A 20,996-nucleotide genomic window follows, 5' to 3' on the forward strand; every position below is an offset into this window, starting at 1 on the left:
AGTTTAGGCTAATTTAATTAATGTTAGTTTGAAAAAAATATTCTCCCATCTCCGTACCGTTTGAGACAATGGCTGAGGCTAAGAGGAAGATAACAGTGACAAATGAAGCTAAGGGCGCCCTCACACTAGGCAATTTGTAACGTGCCCAAGCACATTTGACATTTGAGTGCTCCGAAACGTGCTCAAGCACAACACACTTCTTCGTCCTGGTTAGGTAGGTGTGCTTCTGCATGGTATGGTTTCTAATGCACGAGCACAAGCATGGGTGTGCAATGTGGACATGGCGTAAAATCAATCGCTACGTTGTATTATAAAGAAATCCAGAAGTTTTAGAGGTGGCTGTGGCTCAGTTAGTAGAGTCGTCGCCTCTCAACCGAAAGGCCGAGAGTTCGATCCCCAGCTGGGCAACATTTCAGATGTGTGTTCTGTGTGCTGACTGAGCTGGTCTGGAGGCAAAGGTGGGGACCTGGCCATGCTAATCCTTGATGGCAATGACTGGTTCTGGGAACATGCAATGTCACTTTTCTGATGAGTCATAGTTGCTGTGGGAGGTGGAGCGTTACCAGCTAGATATAGTTCGGCTCACCTTCACACACAGCAATTGCCCTGGAACCACACTCCTGGATAGTAACTGGACTCCTATTGCCCAGTAGTTGCCCAGGTTCAGAGGCTGCAGGCATGCTCAGTGTGAACCTGCTCTCATTTATCTGTGATGAGATTGGGCCCCGATAGCGGACCTGCCAATTCTGGTGTTCTCTCGCGAATGAGCTGCAAGGTGCTGGGCTGTAACCACAGGTCCAACAAGAGGATGTCGGACCATCATTACCATCCTCATGGAGTGTCTTTCTGTGTAGTAACTCTGGCAGTGCTCATCCTGTTCCTCCTCACACAAAGGAGCCAATAGTGGTCCTGCTGTTGGGTTGATGCCCCTCTATGGCCCTGTCCAGCTCTCCCTGAGTAACTGCCGATCTCCTGGCATTTCCTCCATGCTCTTGAGGTTGTGCTGGCAGACACAGCAAACCTTCTTGCAAACGAAAGTATGGATGTGCCATCCTGGAGGAGCAGGACTACCTGGGCAACCTGATTTGGCTTAAATTTGAATACAATATGGGCTTATGCATACTTAGATTCTACAGCTTTAAATATCATAAAACTGTGAATGTTATAGCTTACAGTCCTATAGAAAAGTCTTGGTTCTTAAAGTCTTGGTTCACCAGTCAACATTACCGGTACTTAATGCTCCTCCAAGCAAAGCAGTCTTTAAGCGGACCTGCTCCCCCAGGTTTGCAGACCCATGTTGAGCACCAAAGTGGCTTGCTGACAGTTAAGTGCTAAGATTTTTTTCATTATTGTGTACATTTACCCAAGTTTATTTAGCTCGGTTTTCTTGCAAATAGCTAATTGACGTGGTGCAAATCACCCCGTCCACATAGCGTCTAGCTTCTGTGTAGGTACTCCAGCGGGTCTCTCCTTAAAGACTGAGATCTCCTGTGGCTAAATTCTCTTTAAATTTATGGATTTGTTTGATCTACCTTCAATTCTGAGTTCTCCCTTCCCCTGATTTCGAGCCACTTTGTAACTGTTTTAATTGATCTCAGTGGTTTTTGTCACTGATTCTGAGTGTTAGTTGTGTTTTTGCTTGTTGTACTGTGCTTGTAATCTTGACAACATTGGAAATGAGGGAAACCTCACTGTCCTTTTGAGAATAAATAAAGGCCTCCGACGAGGGCGCAGGAGTCAGCAGGGCCTCTGACGAGGAAACAGGAGTGGGCAGGACCTCCCACAGAGACACAGGAGTGGGTGGGGCCTCCCACGCAGACACGGGAGTCAGACGGCGCTCGGCCGGAAAGGGGGGCAGACGGCGCTCTGCTGTAATTGGTGGTAGACGGCGCTCTGCTGGAACAGGAACAGGGGGTCAGACAGCGCGCCGCCGGAACTGGTGGCAGACGGCGCTCTGCTGGAACAGGAACAGGGAGCAGACAACGTCCTGCCGGAACTGGTGGCAGACAGCGCTCTGCTGGTACAGGAACAGGGAGCAGACAACGTCCTGCCGGAACTGGTGGCAGACAGCGCTCTGCTGGAACAGGAACAGGGAGCAGGCAATGTCCTGCCAGAACTGGTGGCAGACGGCGCTCTGCGGGAACAGGAACACAGGGCAGACGGCGCTCCGCCGGAACTGGTGGCAGACAGCGCTCTGCAGGAACACAAGGAGGCTGTGGCTCTGAGGCACAGGGAGGCTGTGGCTCTGAGGCACAGGGAGGCTGTGGCTCTGAGGCACAGGGAGGTTGTGGCTCGAGCTGAGGCTAGAGCTGGGTTGAGGCCTGGCATCGAAGACCCTGACTGCGTCTCCTCCTACCTCGAGTGCCAGAGAAAAAAGCAAGACGAGTCCCCTCCCAGGGAGAAGGCTTGTTGAAACTAAAAATCTGCTGGGTCCATTGTTCTGGTCAGTTCATTCTGTCACAGATTGTTGGAAAACGAGTAGAGGTGGACCCAAGTGCAGAATGAACTAAAAGTCTTTAATAAACAGAAAGGCACACAAAAACTTACTTCCAAGATTCAACAAAAAAACACAGGGATCAAAAACAGGGAGCCACAGAGCAGCCAAGCAAAAACAAACATACCAACAAACGACATAGAAACAACAATGAACTGACACAAAAGGGAAGAAACACAGAGACTAAATAGACAAGGGAGTAATCAAACACAGGTGAGACTAATAACACAGGTGAAGACAATCAGGGCAATCAAGGCAAGGAGAAACACTGAGGACAATACAAAATAAAACAGAAAACACTGAAGACAAAACTAGGAAACCATGAACACTAGGAAACATTAACACACAAGGAAAACAAGCAACACTGGGATAAAACAGGGAAACTCAAATTCAAAACCAAATCACGACAGGTTCCAATATGGCCCTAATCTCATGGGGTTCTTTGTGACCCCTATACAGGCTTGTATTTATGACCTAAAGGTAATGTGGAGAAGGAGTGATTGGACAAACATCTCAGATTTGTAATGGCTAAATCATGTTCCATTTAAAATATGTAAACTGTGTGTGCTATTGTCTATGCTATTTGTGAAACATTATTTGTAGTTGCGTTATGTGTTAATTGGACTGTACTCTTGTTAGATTTTCATCTGTATGATTAAATATTGCCTCCAGTTCACAATCAGCAACAGAAAAGGAAGGGTTTCTGACACCATCAAGTATGACCTCAAGTTGTGAAAGCATTAACAAGAGGTGTGAAAAGATCACTAAGCTGAGGGACAACAAAGAGCATGTGATGGGGAAGGTGCTTGTGTCATTAGCAGAAGGCATTTACAAGGGACTTTTTTTCAGATTTCCATGCAGACAGCAGCTGTAAGAGCCATTTTGTGTTTATCGTTGGCATGATTTATCTGGACATATTATTTTCCACTAGGGACACTGAATGCACAGGGGTGTATATATAGTGGCACAGGTGACAGGAAAGGGAAGGCACAGGTAGGGGGAGCACAGGCAGTTCTCACCAGACCGGCATTCATGTTTCAGACCAGCACTCAGACCACCTACAATTCATTCATTCTACTGGCTACGTTTCACAGGAAATGGTATGTGTTATGTTCCCATATCTCCATTAAGTCACTACCATAAACCTTCAACTCAACTTTAATAACGGCTGGAAAATCTCATTGTTTGCATCTGCGTAAGACTTCACCCCTACCTGTGTGTTAATGGCAAAAACTGGACCAAAGGAAAAATTGGAAAATTGCCATTACAGCAGCCCTTTAACAACCAAAATCTCTCTTCAGTCCACCCAATAAGACAAAAAAAAAGCAGAACATTATGATGGATTAGCTTTCCTTGGTCTTCAAATGAGCAATTATGGTGCCAATCACTTCAATGACATTTAGAAAGTAGAGTTACCTTCAGCAGGTGCAAACACTCATTTCAGGTAGGGAAATTCATCAACATTTGTGGAGACTGCTTTCAATGGACTTTTCCCTCTTTTAACTATATTCTATGTAATTATAAGCTTTCAGTTTCTGATTGGAAAAAAGGGCACATTTATGACCAATTATCAACTCTTAATAAAAATCTGTTATACAAAAAAATAATATATATAGCTTATAAAATATGCAAAGGTTAGGATGTGATTTAATTGATCTGCTTTGATTAAAAATGACGGCAAACAAAGTTGGCTTTCACTTGAGCTGCAGGTACAGATCTGTTGTTATTTGTAATATATTATCCTCTAACAAAGTCTGATAAGAGTCCAAAATGTTGGGTTGTGAGTTGCCTTTTCAAAGGGAGCAGCAGGGTCAGGTCGTGGTATTACATGAAATGGTCTCATGTCTTAACTGGAATGAGAGTCTTCAAAACAGAATCAAATCGACACATGCTCCCTATACTGTGGGCGGCTGTGGCTCAGTTGGTAGATTCGGTCGCCTCTCAACCGGAAGGTTGGGGGTTTGTCCCCAGCTCCTGCAGCCACATTTCTGATGGGTCCTTGGGCAGGACACCGAACTCCAAGTTGCTCCCGTTGCTTCGTCTGTGGTGTATGATTTTGTACGAATGGGATTAGTTACTTCTGATGGCCACTTTACATAGCAACCTTTGCCATCAGTGTGTGAATGGGTAGGTGTGACATGCAGTGTAAAAATGCTTTGAATAGTCAGAAGACTAGAAAAGCGCTATACAAGCTCTAGTCCATTTACCATAACATTAAGAAGTTATTGCTGCCCTTGAGACTGCAATCTTCATAATGCCCTTGCACAGACTTATTGATAGTTTTTCTTTCAGTTTTGGATTATGGTGATGTGGTCTATAGGCATGCCTGTACCACTACGCTAATAAAGAGATAAAGATAAAGATAAACTTAATGATCCCCCGTGGGGGAAATTTGTGCATTACAGCAGCTCCAGAAAACAATTATTAAAAATAAAAATAGAAGTTAAAATCAAACCAAACATATTTACATTCAGTTAAATAAAAAAATATAATAATGTAAAGTTACACAGTAACTACAAAAAAACTACAAAAAAGGGTTTTGTTCTTAAAAAAAACACACAGTGTGTAGCATGAGGTGGTGATGCTGTTACAGAGTCGGATTAAACAGTCTGACTGCAGATGGGATGAACGACCTGCGGTAGCGCTCTGTCTTGCAGGGTGGGTGTCTAAAGCCCTTACTGGAAAGCTTCCATCATATATCACCTCCTTTGTTATGATCTTAAAAGGTTTCTTTGAGTGGACCCAAAAGCAAGACCAGAAAACAGGGTGGTGGGTAAAAGGGGTATTTATTGAAGTGAAGCTGGTGAGGCTTGAATGAGAGGCTGGGTGGTGAGGCGCTGGAGCTCGTTGGTTGGAGGCACTGGGGAAAAAAGAAGACAAGGGATAATTAGTGACAGGTAATTCCAAAGCACAAAAATTCTTCTGAATTTTTCTGAAAAGCCGATCTACCACGGTGTAGGCGGAAATAATCTGGCAGCTTGGGAGAGGTGAATCAGGGTCTAAATGCTGCAGCCGGTGATTAGATGACGATCAGGTGAGTGATTGCAGAGAGCTCCAGCAGCCAATAAGCCACGCCCAGCCTCTGAAAGAAAAAACACAAGCACCAAACCAAAAGCAGACCAGGAAAAATAACCAAAAAATGTCCAATCACCACATCCTTGTTACATCCGAACCCTGGTCCATTTTTAACCCGCTCGAGTGAGAGGCTGGTTCTCCAGGTTCCTCATGCCAGGACAGACCTGGTCAAAACTGCTTTCAGTATTACTGCTGCAAACTCCTGGACTATTTTACAACAGCACCTGAATTTGAGCACTTTTATCCCTTATGGAAACTTTAGAAATATTCTTTTTAACCGCCCAATACCTGACTGCAACTGTTTTATTTGATTTTAATTGCTGACTTATTGCAGTCATTTCAAGTTTTTAAAATTATTTTAGTGTAGAGATTTTATTGATTTTATTTTCTGTGTTAGCTTTATCTGATTCTGTTTAACTTTCTCAGCATCGTTATAAATGAGGGTCACCCTCAATGATCTCTCGGAGAACGTCAATGAGGGTTGATGATGATGATGATGATGATGATGATGATGAAATGTATATGCAGGTGTTTTTTCAGTCAAAGAGTCTAGATCCTTAACAATGAACGTTCTCAAGTCTCAAGCTGCAGTATGTAAAAAAAATTGGTCAAAAGGTTAGGACAGAATGTTATTTTCTCTGTAAACCAGCGTATAGTATTTCACGAGGGACTCTGAAGATCTCTCTGTACCAACAAATGGTTTGTCATCTTTAAAGCATTTGTGCAAAATAGCCTTGAGGCCAAATAGAAAGGAGTTTTTCAGGAGGCTTAAAGTGTTGAAAGTTGTGATGCAGCTCCTTTGAGGTTAATCCTAAATGGAAAAAGCTGACGATATTTCTCTATTTGAACATTTGAGATTCCACTGAGCTTTCAACAATGGCAACAGAAATACAAGCCTGCATGATTCCGAATGATGCATTGCACATATACACCACAATCATTAATGATTTTTTTTTTCATGAAAATTTTCCAGGAATGCTTTGTTTGGTGTCAATATGTGTCATTTCTGTCAACGCATCAAAGCCTAAGTGGCAGCTGGATGATGTCCAAGAGCAGAACATCTGCACAAACATCAATATTCCGTCAGCTTACACAGTGCAGTGAAAATAACAAGGTTATGGCACCATTTAAAAAGAGTACCATCAGAAAGATCCTTTGCAAAGGGAAATTAACATTGATGCTTATGTGGATAATTATTGTTATTCAATTTAAATACTTGCCATTAGTGCTTTAGTGTTAGGAGAAATGGGGGTTGGTCATTACAAGCTCACCTATTGAAAAACTCCTGCTTGAAGGGCCTCATCTCTTCTGAAAGACATCAATCACCGAATTCCATCAAAACAGACAGCATGAATATTTGCAATCATAAAAGCATTTGCAAAAACATCTGACCCTAAAGCATTTGGCAGAGCACAGACCCAGACATGCATTAACAAAGGTTGTATTCCTCTGGAAACTGCTGTTGATGTACCCCTGACTGGTTTTTGTCCCTGATACACTAATCATAGCAAATGGACTGCACTTATAGGTTACAAAGTGCTTTACAATATGTCTGCTGTGTACACACTCTGATGACACCAGAACAGCCATTTAATTTGAGGTTAAGTGTCTTCTTCCTGTAGACTGGTGCTGAATCTCCTGACCCTTTCTGTTTACAGCTCAACAACAAAGGGCTAGTAATTGTTGTGGGTATAGTGTAAATATTTTTCTGATGCATATTTAATAACTTTTATGACAGCGTGGTATGAAATAATTTGTTGCATGAGTCTGGTCTGATCAGCATCACTGTCTTCACAGGTTTCACAGGATGCAGAGGTGTGATTCAGGTGATAGGTTAGGGTTGGATGATATATCAAGTTTTTAAGATAAATCGATTATATTTTTCAAACAAGATATAGGGTAAGACAATATAATTTATGTTGCATTAAAATATCGTTATACACGTCTTCTGTAGAGCTGCGAATTCACTTATTTCTAATCTGTCTGTCCTCTTCACCCTGCTCCATTTCTCTCTCTCTCTCTCTCTCTCTTAGTGAAACTCAAAAGACCACCTGAATTAACACACAGCTGTGTGTATTGTGTTATGCAGAAAAGGAACATTTTTTTATTTATTTTTAATGTATTTAAGGAACATTTTTTTATATTACTTTTTAATTTCACAAACATGTAGTTTATTTTATGTAATTTTTCATGTAGATGTTGACATTGTGCAACTGACTGTTAATTAAAGACATATCGTACATATCGAGTAGCGTCATTCAGCTAAACAATATCCAGATACCAGTTTTTGTCCGTGTTTCCCAGCCCTATGATAGGTGAGCTTAATATTGTAAAGAGACAAAAAGTCAGCACCCAAAAAAGTCCTTTAGGTTATTTTACTCCAGGTAAGGCAGGAACAACAACAACAACAAGAACAACAGCAAAGGACACGTTTCGGTGCTAGGCCTTCAAGAAACCGAAAGGACATTTTTGTGTGCTGATTTTTTGTCTCTTTCTTGTCTTGTTGCTGTTGTGCACACTTTACTGTGTTTAACTGTCGAGAGTGCTCCTCCTTTGCTGAGTGCTCCTCGTTTGCTGTTTTTGGAGCTTAATATTGTATTAATTTATATTTAAAGATGACAAATTAAACAAGAAAAACGTGCTCTGTGAAGTATGATTTTTTTGTGTTCTTGTTATCAGTCGTAGCTCATATTAAAATGATACAACATTAAGAAAAATAGGTTAACATAATCAAAATGAATACAAATGATTCTGGCATTTACCGCTGTGATAGATTTCTGTGACCAAGGGTTGGCGGAAATGATGACAAACTGATCATGCGCCTGTCTCACTTTGTTTACCTAAATGTCGGCCCACCAGCTGGGTTCATTTACCCTCAGATCACTGAGAGTGAACCACTCCACAGCACGCTAAATATCTGGGGACTTTTCAGCCAACATGACCAGGTGAGTGTCAGATAGTATTATTTGTGGAAAATGATCCTGAAAACTGCTGCCATCACACCTCATTTTGCCCAGTGGGTGCTGTGTTTTTGTCCTCTTTACCCTCCTCCATGTCTCACTGAGTGTGGAAATGACAGGATTATATGGCAGCTTCACCTCCCCCGACTTCCCCCAGCCTTACCCTGACAACCAGCACATAGTGTGGAACATTAGTGTCCCCAATGGCCACAGGGTCAAACTCTACTTCAGACACTTTAGCATGGAACCGTCTAACCAGTGTGAATATGACTACGTCCAGGTAGATGCTGCAGAAACTACAACTCCCATTATCTGCACTGAAGTCTAAAGCTTGCTCATTTACAGGCCTCTGACCTTTTCAAACCAGGTTCTGGCAGATGGGAATGAAACATTGCGGTTCTGCGGTGAGGAGGAGAAGAACTATGAGAGCAGCCCGAGGAACACAGTCGTCCTGTCAGCAGGGAACCTGATGTCTGTCATCTTTAGGAGTGACTACTCGAACGAGGGCCGATTCACCGGCTTCCAAGCTTTTTACACATCGGAAGGTGATGCACAATAGTGACATGTCTTTACCAATGTATCTACAACCTGCAACATGCAAATAGCAGGGTTGTATCATCCTACAGAAGTACATAGATGATATAAACCATAAAGTATAAAAAAAAATACAAATGGATAAAGTCAAACAAAATTCATCAAAGACACTAAATGAATGCAAACTTTACATCCAAATGCAATTATTCAATATTATTATTCACTTTTTAAAAAAGTTACTTAAACTACTACAAGTTAGTTTTCCTTCTTCCTCTTTTCATTGACTTTAGTTTAGATTGCAGGTCATTGATATGTTACCGCTAATGGACCTCACATTCTTGTGTATCAAATGTAAAGATAAACTAATTTGGTGTCTGCCTAACTCAACCCTGCAGTGATATACACACCCAGGAAAAACAATTCATACTAAAAAAAAAACATATTATCCCATCAGACTGAGTTTAGGCACATTAGGAATTTATAAGACATTCATTTAACATGATACATTTCTTCCTCTATTTGATCTTTGAATTAATTGAAAACGATTTTGTGTTGTGTTTCACTCTTACTTTTCCCTCTGACAGATATCAACGAGTGTTTGTCCAAGATAGACGGGGAGAGTGTGTGCGATCACTTTTGCCACAATTACATCGGTGGATTTTATTGCACATGCAAACAAGGATTCCTTCTCCATGACAACAACAGATCCTGCACAGGTACGGGGCCATGCAGTGTAACGCTCAAGAGGCATGTTTATCAGAGCTTTATCAAAGTGAGTCAAAGGTTGTGTAGTGTTGTGAGCTCGGTAGCTGTATATTTAAATTCTCTAAATATGTAATGGCCTTATGGTGTCGTATACACTGCTGCTAAAATCCCCAGTACCAGACACAACATGGATTGAGGGGAACAGAGCAAAGCAATTTCAAATCTCCCATTTACTTCTATTTGATCAATATTTTTAATTCTAAAAGGTTTGTTTATAGCAGTCACATCTTTTAATTCACCATTTTGGTATCAAGGTGTTAAAAAAACAATTTAAAACAATTCTGCTAATTTGCAGAGTTTGTCACAGGGCTGGATAAAAGTGAGATTAAAGAGATTAGATTGCTGCTGTGTTGTAAACGTGTAATTATACCTAATTATTGGAGGAAAAAGGTTTCGGTCTCAAAGTGTTCTCAATATTTCACAGTTGTGCAAAACAAATCTTTAAAAAACGATTTCATTTTTCTGACATTTCACACAGGGCTGTTCTAGATTGTATTTCATTCCATCATAGCTAGACTGTTCTTACTAACTTTAAGCTAAAAGTCACACTGATGTACAAAGCAGTTGATCTCTGCCAGCTGGTGTGAGGCAAGGTTAATTACTGTCAATTCCTGAGGGAAAAGAAATTTCAAAATGGCATTATAAATTGATACCTGTGTTTGGCGCTAACAGTGCAACGACAGTGGGTAATTAATCACTATTAACAATTGATGTGCCATAACTTATTATTCTTCGTCAGAGGGAAATAAGAATGACAAAACAAATCATGCAATGAAAAGGCAAAAATGATTATCTGCCTACAGATTGTACTAATTATATGAATTACAGGAGCTCAGCCTCCTTGCAATACTCATTTGTTTTTGTCTGTTACAACATCTGCACATGTGCGTCGGCAATAATGCTAACCCAAATAAATCATAATATATATGCTGCCTGGAAATGTGTCAATTGAGGTAAAAAATGATGTTCTTTTGCTCATAAAACTTTTTCATAGCCAGTACTAAAATCCAACACAGCAAAAATTGGAGAGTTGAAATTTCAGGGTTAAACATTTCAGAGTTGATTTCAACTCCCAGTGTGTGATTTAAACTCATTCTGAAATGAAATGGTGTTCAGTGTTGGGGTTGTTTTACAGTGTTGATCCATTAGTGTTGGTCAACTGTAGTCCAACTCTGCAGAGAGTTAATTAATCCAAGCTCCGCCCAGGTTTCCCGCTCAGTTCATTTTGTCAGCTGGAGAGAACAGAGAAGAGTTGTGAAAATGTTCCTCCTCTGCAGTTCTACATGGTAAGTAAAATACATGCTATAATGTAAAAAACTAATGTCATTCTCTGAACAACTGTAAAATACGACTGTATATCTGTGGAGATTATCTACTTTAAAAGGACTTGTGTGTTGCCATGAACTAAATGGCCACAGTCACAGTGAGAAGCTAATGTTAGCAAGCTGCCTCGTGCACTAACCCTTAAAATCATTTCAACGTTATAAATGAAAATAAATAAGGCAATTTTAAAGCTGGTAGAAATGACAATATGCTTTTTTATGTTTACATTTTGAGGTTGAAGCAAATGTTTCTCTGTTTATTTTATTATTTTTTTAACCACACTATCCCAGCATGCAAGCACATGTTTCACATGTAGTTGCCGTGTGAGCATCACCAGCATTACCCTTTTTATTTCCTGCTTTTGTGTTAATTAACTTGGTCAAACTTTTATTTCAGAAAATATGCTGGTTCCAGTAAAATACAAAACAACTACAGAAGTATGTGAAGTTGGAGGAGGTTGACTAGATGCAATTTCATGAAAAAGGTGAGTAAATTAATGAATTTTTTCATTCATTATTTTAACTTTGATTTCACCTGAGATGGAAATGGGTTTTGTGAGGGAACTTTATTAACATTATCCTTGTGTATAATTTATTTTTCCCCAGTCATGCTGCAGTCTGGAGGAGCATCTGCGCAACCAGCAGAGTCGGTATCCATACCTCCTCCTCCTCCCTGTTGGACGTCAGAAGAGCAAGATTGACAGCTTCTACATCACCATGGATAAGCATCTCATCCCATGCCGGGCAAACCGCTCCCTCTGGGCATTTGATGAACTTTTCAAAGCACGTTTTGTGTTTAACATGTCTTATGATGCAGCATTGGTGAATTTCTACACATTCTTGAAAAATGTGGAAGTTGTATATTGTACCTTCATTCACAATGTATTGATTTACAGAGAAAATAAAATGTCACTGTTTGAAAATTACTTATTACTGAACACTTAAAATGTTTATTTGAAATCATTCTTAAAAATAATTTTAACACTTTGTAGTGTAAATACCTGACACTTAATGGAGTGAAACTAACAGTAGCCAGGTAGTAAAAAAGAAAGTGTCGTAGCAGAGTTACTTGTCTCAGTGTTATTTTAACTCTGTTTAGCGAGTTGAAAAGGGAACTCTCTCTCTGTGTTAAATGTTTAACTATTTCAAAAGTGTTGATTTGACTCTAGAAAGTGTGGAGCTATATAAACCCTGAGAAAGGGTTGAAATCAACTCTGTGGTAATTCAACACTGGTCTTTAAGCAGTTTGATCCTTAGACTTGTTTAGGCCTTCATAAACAGAGGATTGTAGAAAATGTCTAAATATATCCTAGATTACCCACGTAGAATTTTAATGTGTGTGTCTTCTTCCAGTGCCATGCCAAAACCAGACGTTGACCTCGCTGTCTGGTGTTCTCACCAGTCCGGGCTACCCGAGTCCTTACCCAACCATGATTCAGTGTGACCATATCATTCGTCTACTAGAAGGCTACAGAATAATTCTGGACTTCCTAGAACCCTTTGACATAGAGGGACACCCTGATGCCCCCTGTCCGTACGATATGTTGAAGGTTAGTCATGTGACTTCTGAACATAACACACACACACACAGGAATGTGACAAAGCAATGTATTCCTCCTCATGCTTGTCAAGGCAGTTTGTTACCCGCTTGTCCACCTCGGGTGATAAACTGTTTGACCATGCCGTGTCCTGCATATTTCAGTTTGTCTGGGTATAAATCAGTCAGCAGATAAATTAATCAACTTCTTATGTGTTGTTTCTCTTTAACTAGATTTCCACCACTGGGCAGGAGTATGGACCCTTCTGTGGATCAATGGCACCCGGTCGCATTGACACAGGAAGTTACCAGGTGCATGTTGCGTTCAGATCGGATCAAAGTGGGAAAAACAAGGGATGGAAGATCAAATACACAAGTACCAAGTTACACACATTGTAGTATATTTTCCACAGTGATGTATCTTCATCTTGGAATGTTGTTTTTTGTCAAAGTTTTAGCACTGTGTTGATGATACCCTACTATATTTTGACACTGAAAAATATGCTCTGCAACATTTAAAACATTAACTTTCACTTCTCAAAATAAAAGGAATTTAAATAAAAGTGACACAAGACACTTTTCCTGAGCTTTATTTCCAAATGTTGAAATCAATCAGTCAAACACTTTGATTGTCTTGTAACAATCAAATGTGTGTATCATATGTGATAAAAGAGGAATTTTAATATAAAAATACTTAATACTAAAATAAGTTGTGCAGCTGCTATTTCTTTCATTGAAGACAGAAAAAAATGGCTGACTTAATGTTCTAATTCTTTAGAGGAGTTTGTAAATCAGCCGTCTGGTCTAAGAGTCAGTGAATGCTTGTCGTTTAACCTTCATACATTATGCAGATTGTTCTCAGCAACCCCAGCTCTACTCCTCTATCTAAACAGTCATTATGAGGCTCTTCAGACCCATGAAATTGCCTCTCATTTGACACTTTTGCATTCACTCACTAATGTTTCCTCCGCCTGTGCTCTACAAGTGGGCCAAAGAGCATGACTGGATGTGGGAATGAAACACACTTGTGTTGATTTACGTATCTGTTGCTTCAGTGTTTGTTTTTTTGTTTTTTCTTCATGTCTAATGAAATAAGTCCACAACATTTCTCAGTTAACTTGTGTACTTTATGACCTGATTATGTTGTACTCTGACTGAACTGTCACGCTGCTATTTTCTGTTTTCTTTGAAGGCCACAACTAAGCAAAGCCAGGTGCATACTGACCCATACATCACCTCGGCATTTGCGAACCGATCTTAGGTGGATGTTCATTCGAAGAACGTCATCTGCACACACAGAATTGTGTTTGTTTCCAGCATGAAATGTCCAGACAGTCCTCAGGGCAACTTGGTATGTACTTGCAGAGCAAACCTGCATTTGTTACTGAAACACTGTTAACTCCTAATCTAATCCACCAGACTGTGAGACACATGAGAGCACCATCGACTACTCCCGTAGAACTCTCGCTTCTAACTGCTCCGCCTAGTTGGAGGCAATTCCACAGGAAGTACGCACACCATGAAACCCATTAAGCAACAGTTGGAAGATAGCATGCAGCCAGTTTACTTACAGCTGATATACCCATCAGTATTTTGTTGACAACCCTGCATCTTGTGATTGATGTTGATGCAATTGAAGGAGATACAAAAGAGGTTAACTTGAAGTTTAAAAAAAAAGTAAAAAATGTCTGAGTATGCAAATGCATTATTAATAAGTATTTGAGTGTATTTAATGCATTTTGATTCATTATAAACATTTGAGGGATAGTATAATTAGAACACCATTTACTATGATTATAAAGGGTACCTAAAATCACTTAATATTGCTGTTTAATTGAACAGATACCAAATTGGGAATTATTGGGGTGCTAACATGGCAAATCTTCCATGGTTATTAAACAGCTGCTGTCAGGTTTCTTATTGTAAAATGCGTGACATCATCGAATAAAAACAAAGATCTAAATGACTGCCCCATTTCACTGTGTATATCATACTAAAGTACAAGCCAACAGCAACATCTCATCCTCATCAAAATGCACTGTTCAAGAGACAGACCAGATGACAGCCATGACAAAGGCCATCACCTACATGACCCACGAGTCAGAGAGACCTATAGAAATCATACACACCATCTCACACTACTACCAAGACTGATACATTACTCTATTAATGTGTATAATAGAGGATCTTTGATGGGCTCTCATCCAGAAATACTGAGACCACGGGACTCTAAGGTGAAGCTAAGTCGTTCTAATCCATAATGTGATCAGTGAGGCTTGCATGAATAAAGTGATATACATCTTATCCAGCCTCGTTATTGTTGGAATGATTATGGAATTTTTTTTACTGTAACCTCTTTGGTCCCCGTCAGAACTTGCATATATACCATGCAAAAAAAGAAAGAGATGATGTTATCTGTATGTTTGTGATTGCTGCTGTCGGCCATCTCACACTGAATAAAAACACAACCATGCATGATCTTGTATTGATCATACCTTTAGCATTATTGATACATTTATATTTTATCTGTTCCTTTACTTTGGCCCGCAGTTTCTTTAAACACTCACCCTAGCTTATTGCTGTACGATGCACATGAAGTGTGGTATAAAATGAGAATGACAAATGTCACATTGAGGTAAGTGTAAAACAAATGTTGGTTCCCTACAGGAAAATCTATTATTTTATCATTTCATTCTCATGGTATAAAATTCTAGACACATAGAGTCTGCTATTGTCCTTGAAAACTCAAGAAGTGAAATGCTATGGCATGGTAGCATAAGAGTTTTCTCTTTTTGCATGACTCCCTTTGGAGGATTACATACAGCATGCATGTTACTGTATGAGGATCAGTTTGGTTGTCAGCTGATTAAAAATAAAAACACACTGCTTAAAATCCCAAATCATCCCTTAGTAAAAAAAAGTATTGAATGTGATTTCCAAAAGATATAAAGTATGTATTGTTTAGAGTAATCTTCCTACTTCAGACAGTCAATCTTTATTCGTACAACACCAATTCACAACAAAAGTTCTCCGGAAACTTTACAAAAAGAGCAGGTCTAAAGCTGTCTTGTTTTCAGTCTCATGTTAACAAAAACAGTGCTAACCTTCTGTCTAAATTGGCAGTGTTTAAGGGCTTGCATGATGTAAACAACAATACTGCTTCAACTGTAAAATTTTAAAGCAATCATTTCACATTTTGCTGATTGATACCACCTCTGTAGCAGTCTACTAAATATGGAGTTCAAGATAGCAGCACAAGTTTGAATTATCTACAAGATATTAATATCTGCCAGTTAGAACACTTAACGTTCATAATTGAATATGTTGTGTCTTGTCTTTTGTTTTTTAACTGAAGGTCTTGTACAGGACTATTTCTTGTCCAGAAATCCTGGAGTCTAGTCACACTGTTGAGGTTGAAGCAGAGACTACAATAAGAAATGAGGTCGCTGATAGGCAGATTTCAAGCGTGCTAAGCTAATATTGCAGGCTGCTACTCCTGCTTCATATTGAAGAGAGAGTTCTGAGATTGTTATCAATTGTCTCGACTAAATTACAGCAAAAAAAAAGAAGTAGGCATATTTCCTAAAGTTTTGAATTATTGCTTCAAGTTTAAATGTATATTATTGTCATAAATTATTTTTCAGTTTGTTGACTTGATGAGAGTAGAATCCATTAGGAAGTTGGTGCCAGTGGGTAACACAAACATGTCTTTGAAAAACATAACGTATGCAAATCACCCTGCTCCCTGTTGAGGCGTTCAAGTGGTTTGCAAGTTGAAGTGTTTGAAACGTCAACATCATTGACATTCATAAATCCCAGCATTATGTATATGATCAGTAACACAGGGACAATCCCATTCTACTGACCCTGAGGCAGGTAGTGTCCTTTATCTGTCTCTGCTCAGGTGCCTAGTTGCCTCCGGCTGGAGTTTCAACACTCTCCTTCGATCTCTTCTCGTCCACCTGCTGGCTGCTGTCTGGCTGGGTGTTGCTCCTGATCGACTGCACGGCCTGAACCTGCTGGAGACGCTTGGTCAGCTCAGCTTCACAGGCCTGCAGCAGGGCAGATGTCCTTGTTCTGTCCCAGCCCAGTACTGGAACCATAGAGTCCACCCCTCTGCTCACTACCATCTGCAGATCCAGGGAAGAGACTTCATTTCAAACACAGGAAATGTGAACATGTGAGGAACAATAATGCATCGTATGGATAATAAATCCTGCTGTAATGTTTCATGTTGTTGACACAAAAGGGGTTTCCATTATTTTGCTTCTCTTGAGTACACAAATGATAGTAGACAAATTGTTTATCTTGCACTGTAGCTCAAGTACATACCCTTTGATGATAAAAAAGCACAGTTTCTAAGAAAGTATTGCTGTGTTGTGTCCACACTTGCAGTTTTATTTCATTGCTTCTTTATTTTTATAGCTGTGTGCTAGACTTGATATGGTATGTAATAGCATAGCATAGGCTCAAGACATCTGACATAGCCTTAAGTCAGATGGAAGGATGTGCGATGAAGCAAATGAAAGCTAGAGAGTGTCCCCTAATTGCTGAGTCATTTAAATGCACTTTGGTTTCTCAATCTAAGCAGTAATCTACGTGTACTTAATAGACTATTCAAATAGTTCTAAGACAGACCGACTCCTCTGATGTAGTAATATACAGTACAATAGTTTATACATGGATAACAGCCAAATGAAGAGTATTTTCATCTGCCGACGCTTTAGCCACTTTGGGATCAGCGGTGTAAGTCTACTACCTGCAGGTCTTCAGTGGAGAGTCTGGTTTCTGGGCTTGTTTTGCCTTTTAGCACCATCAGTGTCCTGTACATGAATCCTGAAGCTGAGTCCAACTCCATTGCATCTGTCACGTCCGCATCTCCAGCCCCTGACGCATTAAAAAACAGTTATCTCTCAGACTTACTTGTTATATGAGGGACTAGGTTTTAATAAATCACCACAACATGTGACATTCAGCAGCAACAATGGTTCCACCTAGTGTCCAAAAGGCACAAGTGCAGCTCGCATTGGCATGAGAAATGTATCGCAAAAGGCATAATGTTAAATCAGATACTGATTTCTATTGCGCTTACGGAAACACACACACACAAATATGACATTTTAACCATATATAAAGACTTAACACATCATTTATGAGCCAGAAAGACAATATTTAAAACTATTAATCTTTCTGAAAGACGAAGGCAAGATTAGAATTCTTGTTTTTCGTTTATGCTGACTATTTCCAAAGAGAAACTGCTTCATAATAACACTGTTGAGGAGAAAGCCGTACCTTCCTGGCTAGGCTCTCCCTGCTGTCCATCCTCTTTCTCCACTGTTTGGAGGTAGAGCTGTAGCAACTCCTTGGACTGCCTCTCCTCCTCTCGTCGGTCCAAAACCCTCTGCAGTGTCTGCTGGAGGTCAGCAGTCCTCTTCTCTGGGAAGCTCAGAGCAGAGGCTAGCTCAGGGCATGGAGAATCCACTAAGGTCTGAAACAGAATGATAAATTAAACCTGCGCAGGAATAAAAAATAAAACCTATATGTGATCTAAATCACTAATTAAATTAAACTTGTACGGAAACTAGAGGACACCTATGTCATGCAGCTGCACAGCAGAATTCATCTGGCAAGGTACAGCAGTGTCTGTAAAGAGGGAGTGCATACATTAAAGGTGCATTTGTGCTAATGTAATATTCAGTAAATTAACAAGTGTCCATAACAAAAAAGCTTTCTCTTCCAAACAGCTGTGCAATATAAATGATTTTTCCAGGAGTAGATCACTTGTGTTCTTCCACCCCTGCCATAACAGAGAGGTGTTGTACATCATATGGCCTGGAGTATAGTTTCTGAGTCTGTCTGCGGAGCAGGACTGGGACAGAACACAAGAAGGAGGCAATAGAGTAGTTAATCAAATAAGATACATTTCAAAAAACGTCTGACAACTGAGGACAGTGTTTTTTCAAGTAGAACTCTCTCTTTGTTGCCTGTAACAGTACATACTTTGTGAGGCATGACAGTGAACACTAATGCTGAAATAAAGGAATAGTGCTAATACCTGTAAGTCCGCGTCAGACATGAGGATGATGCTTGTGAGGTCCTGCCTCAGCTGCTGAGCCAGGTCCCACCAAGGTGCTGCAGAACTAGTAGTGTCCACAGTATCAGTCTCCAGAACCATTGAGTCTCTGGCCATCCAGGCTGTACCGCCGTCCACTGCGTTGAGAAGTAATGAGTATCAAAAACAGGACTCTGTGTTGTATTTAAATAAATGGGATAGAAATAGGCCAGCTTACTTCTTCGGACAGGAGACCATGTCTCTCTCTCATGCAGAAGCATGAACTTTGTGTTTAAGGGTAAACACAAAAAATACCCCTGATCCTCTACTATCGTGCCATCATCTTCAAGGACCACTCTGACCTCTTCACTGGGGCTGAAGCCAAGAAACTCACTTCCTGTGGTAAGGAAAGAGAAATACACTTGAGAAGAGCCATGTAAATATAATTTGATATGACAACTTTAATAATCTTTGGCCTCTTGTTATCCTTCATTCACACATCTTATCAGTATGAACAAGCTTAGTGCTATAATAATTTAAACTTCACAGTCATCATAACCTTTGTATTTAATCATTTAAATGAATAATAGTCTGAGGCACCTTATAAGACATCTACTGACAATTCATATAAATGTCAAAATTGTGAGTATTCTAATGCAATCTGTTAAAGCCCATATACATGATGTACTATAAGCTGTACACACACCTCTCATCCTAATGGACAGAGACAGTGAAGAGTGCACTGATTTAGGCAACGCCTCATGACTAGCATTCAAAGAATGAGCAGGGCAACAATGAGATCTTTCCTGACTTTTCATGTTTCATGTTCCTGCAAGTTTCAACACGACGAAAATGTTGGCACACAGAGCTCATTTTTGATCATGACAGATAAGTTAGCAAAAACTGTGCAGCAAATCAGCATCGCGGCAATATTGTCGGCTGATAACAGCTCTGAGGATTAATGTAGACTACATCTTGATATTTGTGTATCACTCATAGACTGTAAATATTAAGGTTGAACTTATAGCCTACATTATACAACACCTTGTCGTTCAGCAAGCACGAACCATCACTTTATAAACTTAAAAACAGCTGAATTCATATAAGAAACTTTTTTCAAACAAGGTTATTATTTGAAATAGAAGCTTTGCAATTCAACATTCACCCTTAAGAAATGTTTACAAGTTAAAACCCGTCTTGACAACTCACCTTTTACCTTCAGTTCATCCAGGGAGGGAACTGCCAAACCGTATGACTTCTGTCGTGTGTAGTTGCACACCTTACACGGTTTCCTATCTGTCATCCTATGCTCAATGTGGAGAAATGTATTTTCTCCTTGTTAGTTAAAACAGAACAGCACCAACAGAACTCTCGCCGACTATCTCGTCTTTCAAACACGGAACCGCCGCGCCGTCTTCTTCTGTCTGATGTTTAGCAGGAGAATGCATCTTCGGTGTCTCGTTACTGCCACCTGTTGGACAAAGTTAATTACTTCAGTATCTGGTTAGGGGAGATTTCACAAATAGCTGTAGGCTATGTTAAATGTAGTGTGTCTAAAATGCCAGGATTTCCTACTGATATGGAGAATCATTTCACTCTGATGTATTTTGAAACTAAAAAGCACATTATCTCAGGTTTTGGGCACCTGACAATGTTTACAAAATATTTAAGTCTACACTCATGCACTTTAACTTACGTCAATACTGTCCATTTACAACTCTGTTTTTGCACATTTACATTTAATCTTCCATATTTAATTTACTACCATTTATGACTCTGTTCTTGCACATTTACTTTTAATCTTCCATATTTAATCTTCCTATTTAAGACTAGTAATGCTTAGTTAAATCCTGGTTGTATATATTCACATTCTTAGTTTTGATATTTTGAGTACTTATTTACTTTGTATTTAATATTATATTATGTTTAGATTTGCTCACATTGTGTTTGTTACTCATATTGTGTGTTTGGACAACCTGCTGCTGTAACGCCACAATTTCCCAGTTTGGGATCAATAAAGTAATTCTATTCTATTCTATTCTAGGTCTTGAAAATCATTTTAGTTTACATCTTTTGCAATTATCTCTAGATACATAAAAATGTATGATAAAAGATGCCAAATAGTCAAATCAATTGCACAATTATAAACTACTCCACGCCCCATACCCATCATTCCACATTAAATCATTTCCTTTTTCTTTTCAATTTAACCTCAGATGTGCTATTGATCAGTCCTGCTAATGCCATAAAGGTCACC

General features: G+C 39.8%; 2 protein-coding genes across 2 annotated transcripts; one reads left to right on the forward strand and one right to left on the reverse strand.

The window, feature by feature from the left end:
- Positions 1-8,417: 8,417 nt before the first annotated feature.
- On the forward strand, positions 8,418-13,284 carry masp2 (MBL associated serine protease 2). The gene is made up of 6 exons (XM_061057036.1): positions 8,418-8,514; positions 8,587-8,809; positions 8,897-9,074; positions 9,648-9,779; positions 12,504-12,700; positions 12,922-13,284. The coding sequence occupies exons 1-6, from the start codon at positions 8,507-8,509 to the stop codon at positions 13,084-13,086; spliced, it is 903 nt and encodes a 300-aa protein (XP_060913019.1). The 5' UTR covers positions 8,418-8,506; the 3' UTR covers positions 13,087-13,284.
- A 2,382-nt stretch (positions 13,285-15,666) lies between these two features.
- dffa (DNA fragmentation factor, alpha polypeptide) lies at positions 15,667-20,574 on the reverse strand. The gene is made up of 6 exons (XM_061057035.1): positions 19,949-20,574; positions 18,978-19,136; positions 18,743-18,897; positions 17,980-18,175; positions 17,447-17,574; positions 15,667-16,817 (listed from the first exon to the last, which is right to left on the reverse strand). The coding sequence occupies exons 1-6, from the start codon at positions 20,040-20,042 to the stop codon at positions 16,596-16,598; spliced, it is 954 nt and encodes a 317-aa protein (XP_060913018.1). The 5' UTR covers positions 20,043-20,574; the 3' UTR covers positions 15,667-16,595.
- Positions 20,575-20,996: the final 422 nt, after the last annotated feature.

This window comes from Labrus mixtus, chromosome 15, assembly GCF_963584025.1.
Source record: "Labrus mixtus chromosome 15, fLabMix1.1, whole genome shotgun sequence".
Taxonomy (NCBI): Eukaryota; Metazoa; Chordata; class Actinopteri; order Labriformes; family Labridae; genus Labrus; species Labrus mixtus.

Excerpts from the sequence above, each read along its gene's own strand:
- masp2 (XM_061057036.1), top strand. Across the intron at positions 9,075-9,647 it reads AGCTTTTTACACATCGGAAG|ATATCAACGAGTGTTTGTCC; the intron begins GTGATGCACAAT and ends TCCCTCTGACAG. Across the intron at positions 12,701-12,921 it reads GTCCGTACGATATGTTGAAG|ATTTCCACCACTGGGCAGGA; the intron begins GTTAGTCATGTG and ends CTCTTTAACTAG.
- dffa (XM_061057035.1), bottom strand. The coding sequence starts at position 20,042 with ATGACAGATAGGAAACCGTGTAAGGTGTGCAACTACACACGACAGAAG. Across the intron at positions 18,176-18,742 it reads TGTCTGACGCGGACTTACAG|ACCTTAGTGGATTCTCCATG; the intron begins GTATTAGCACTA and ends ATTCTGTTTCAG. Across the intron at positions 17,575-17,979 it reads GGGAGAGCCTAGCCAGGAAG|GGGCTGGAGATGCGGACGTG; the intron begins GTACGGCTTTCT and ends TTAATGCGTCAG.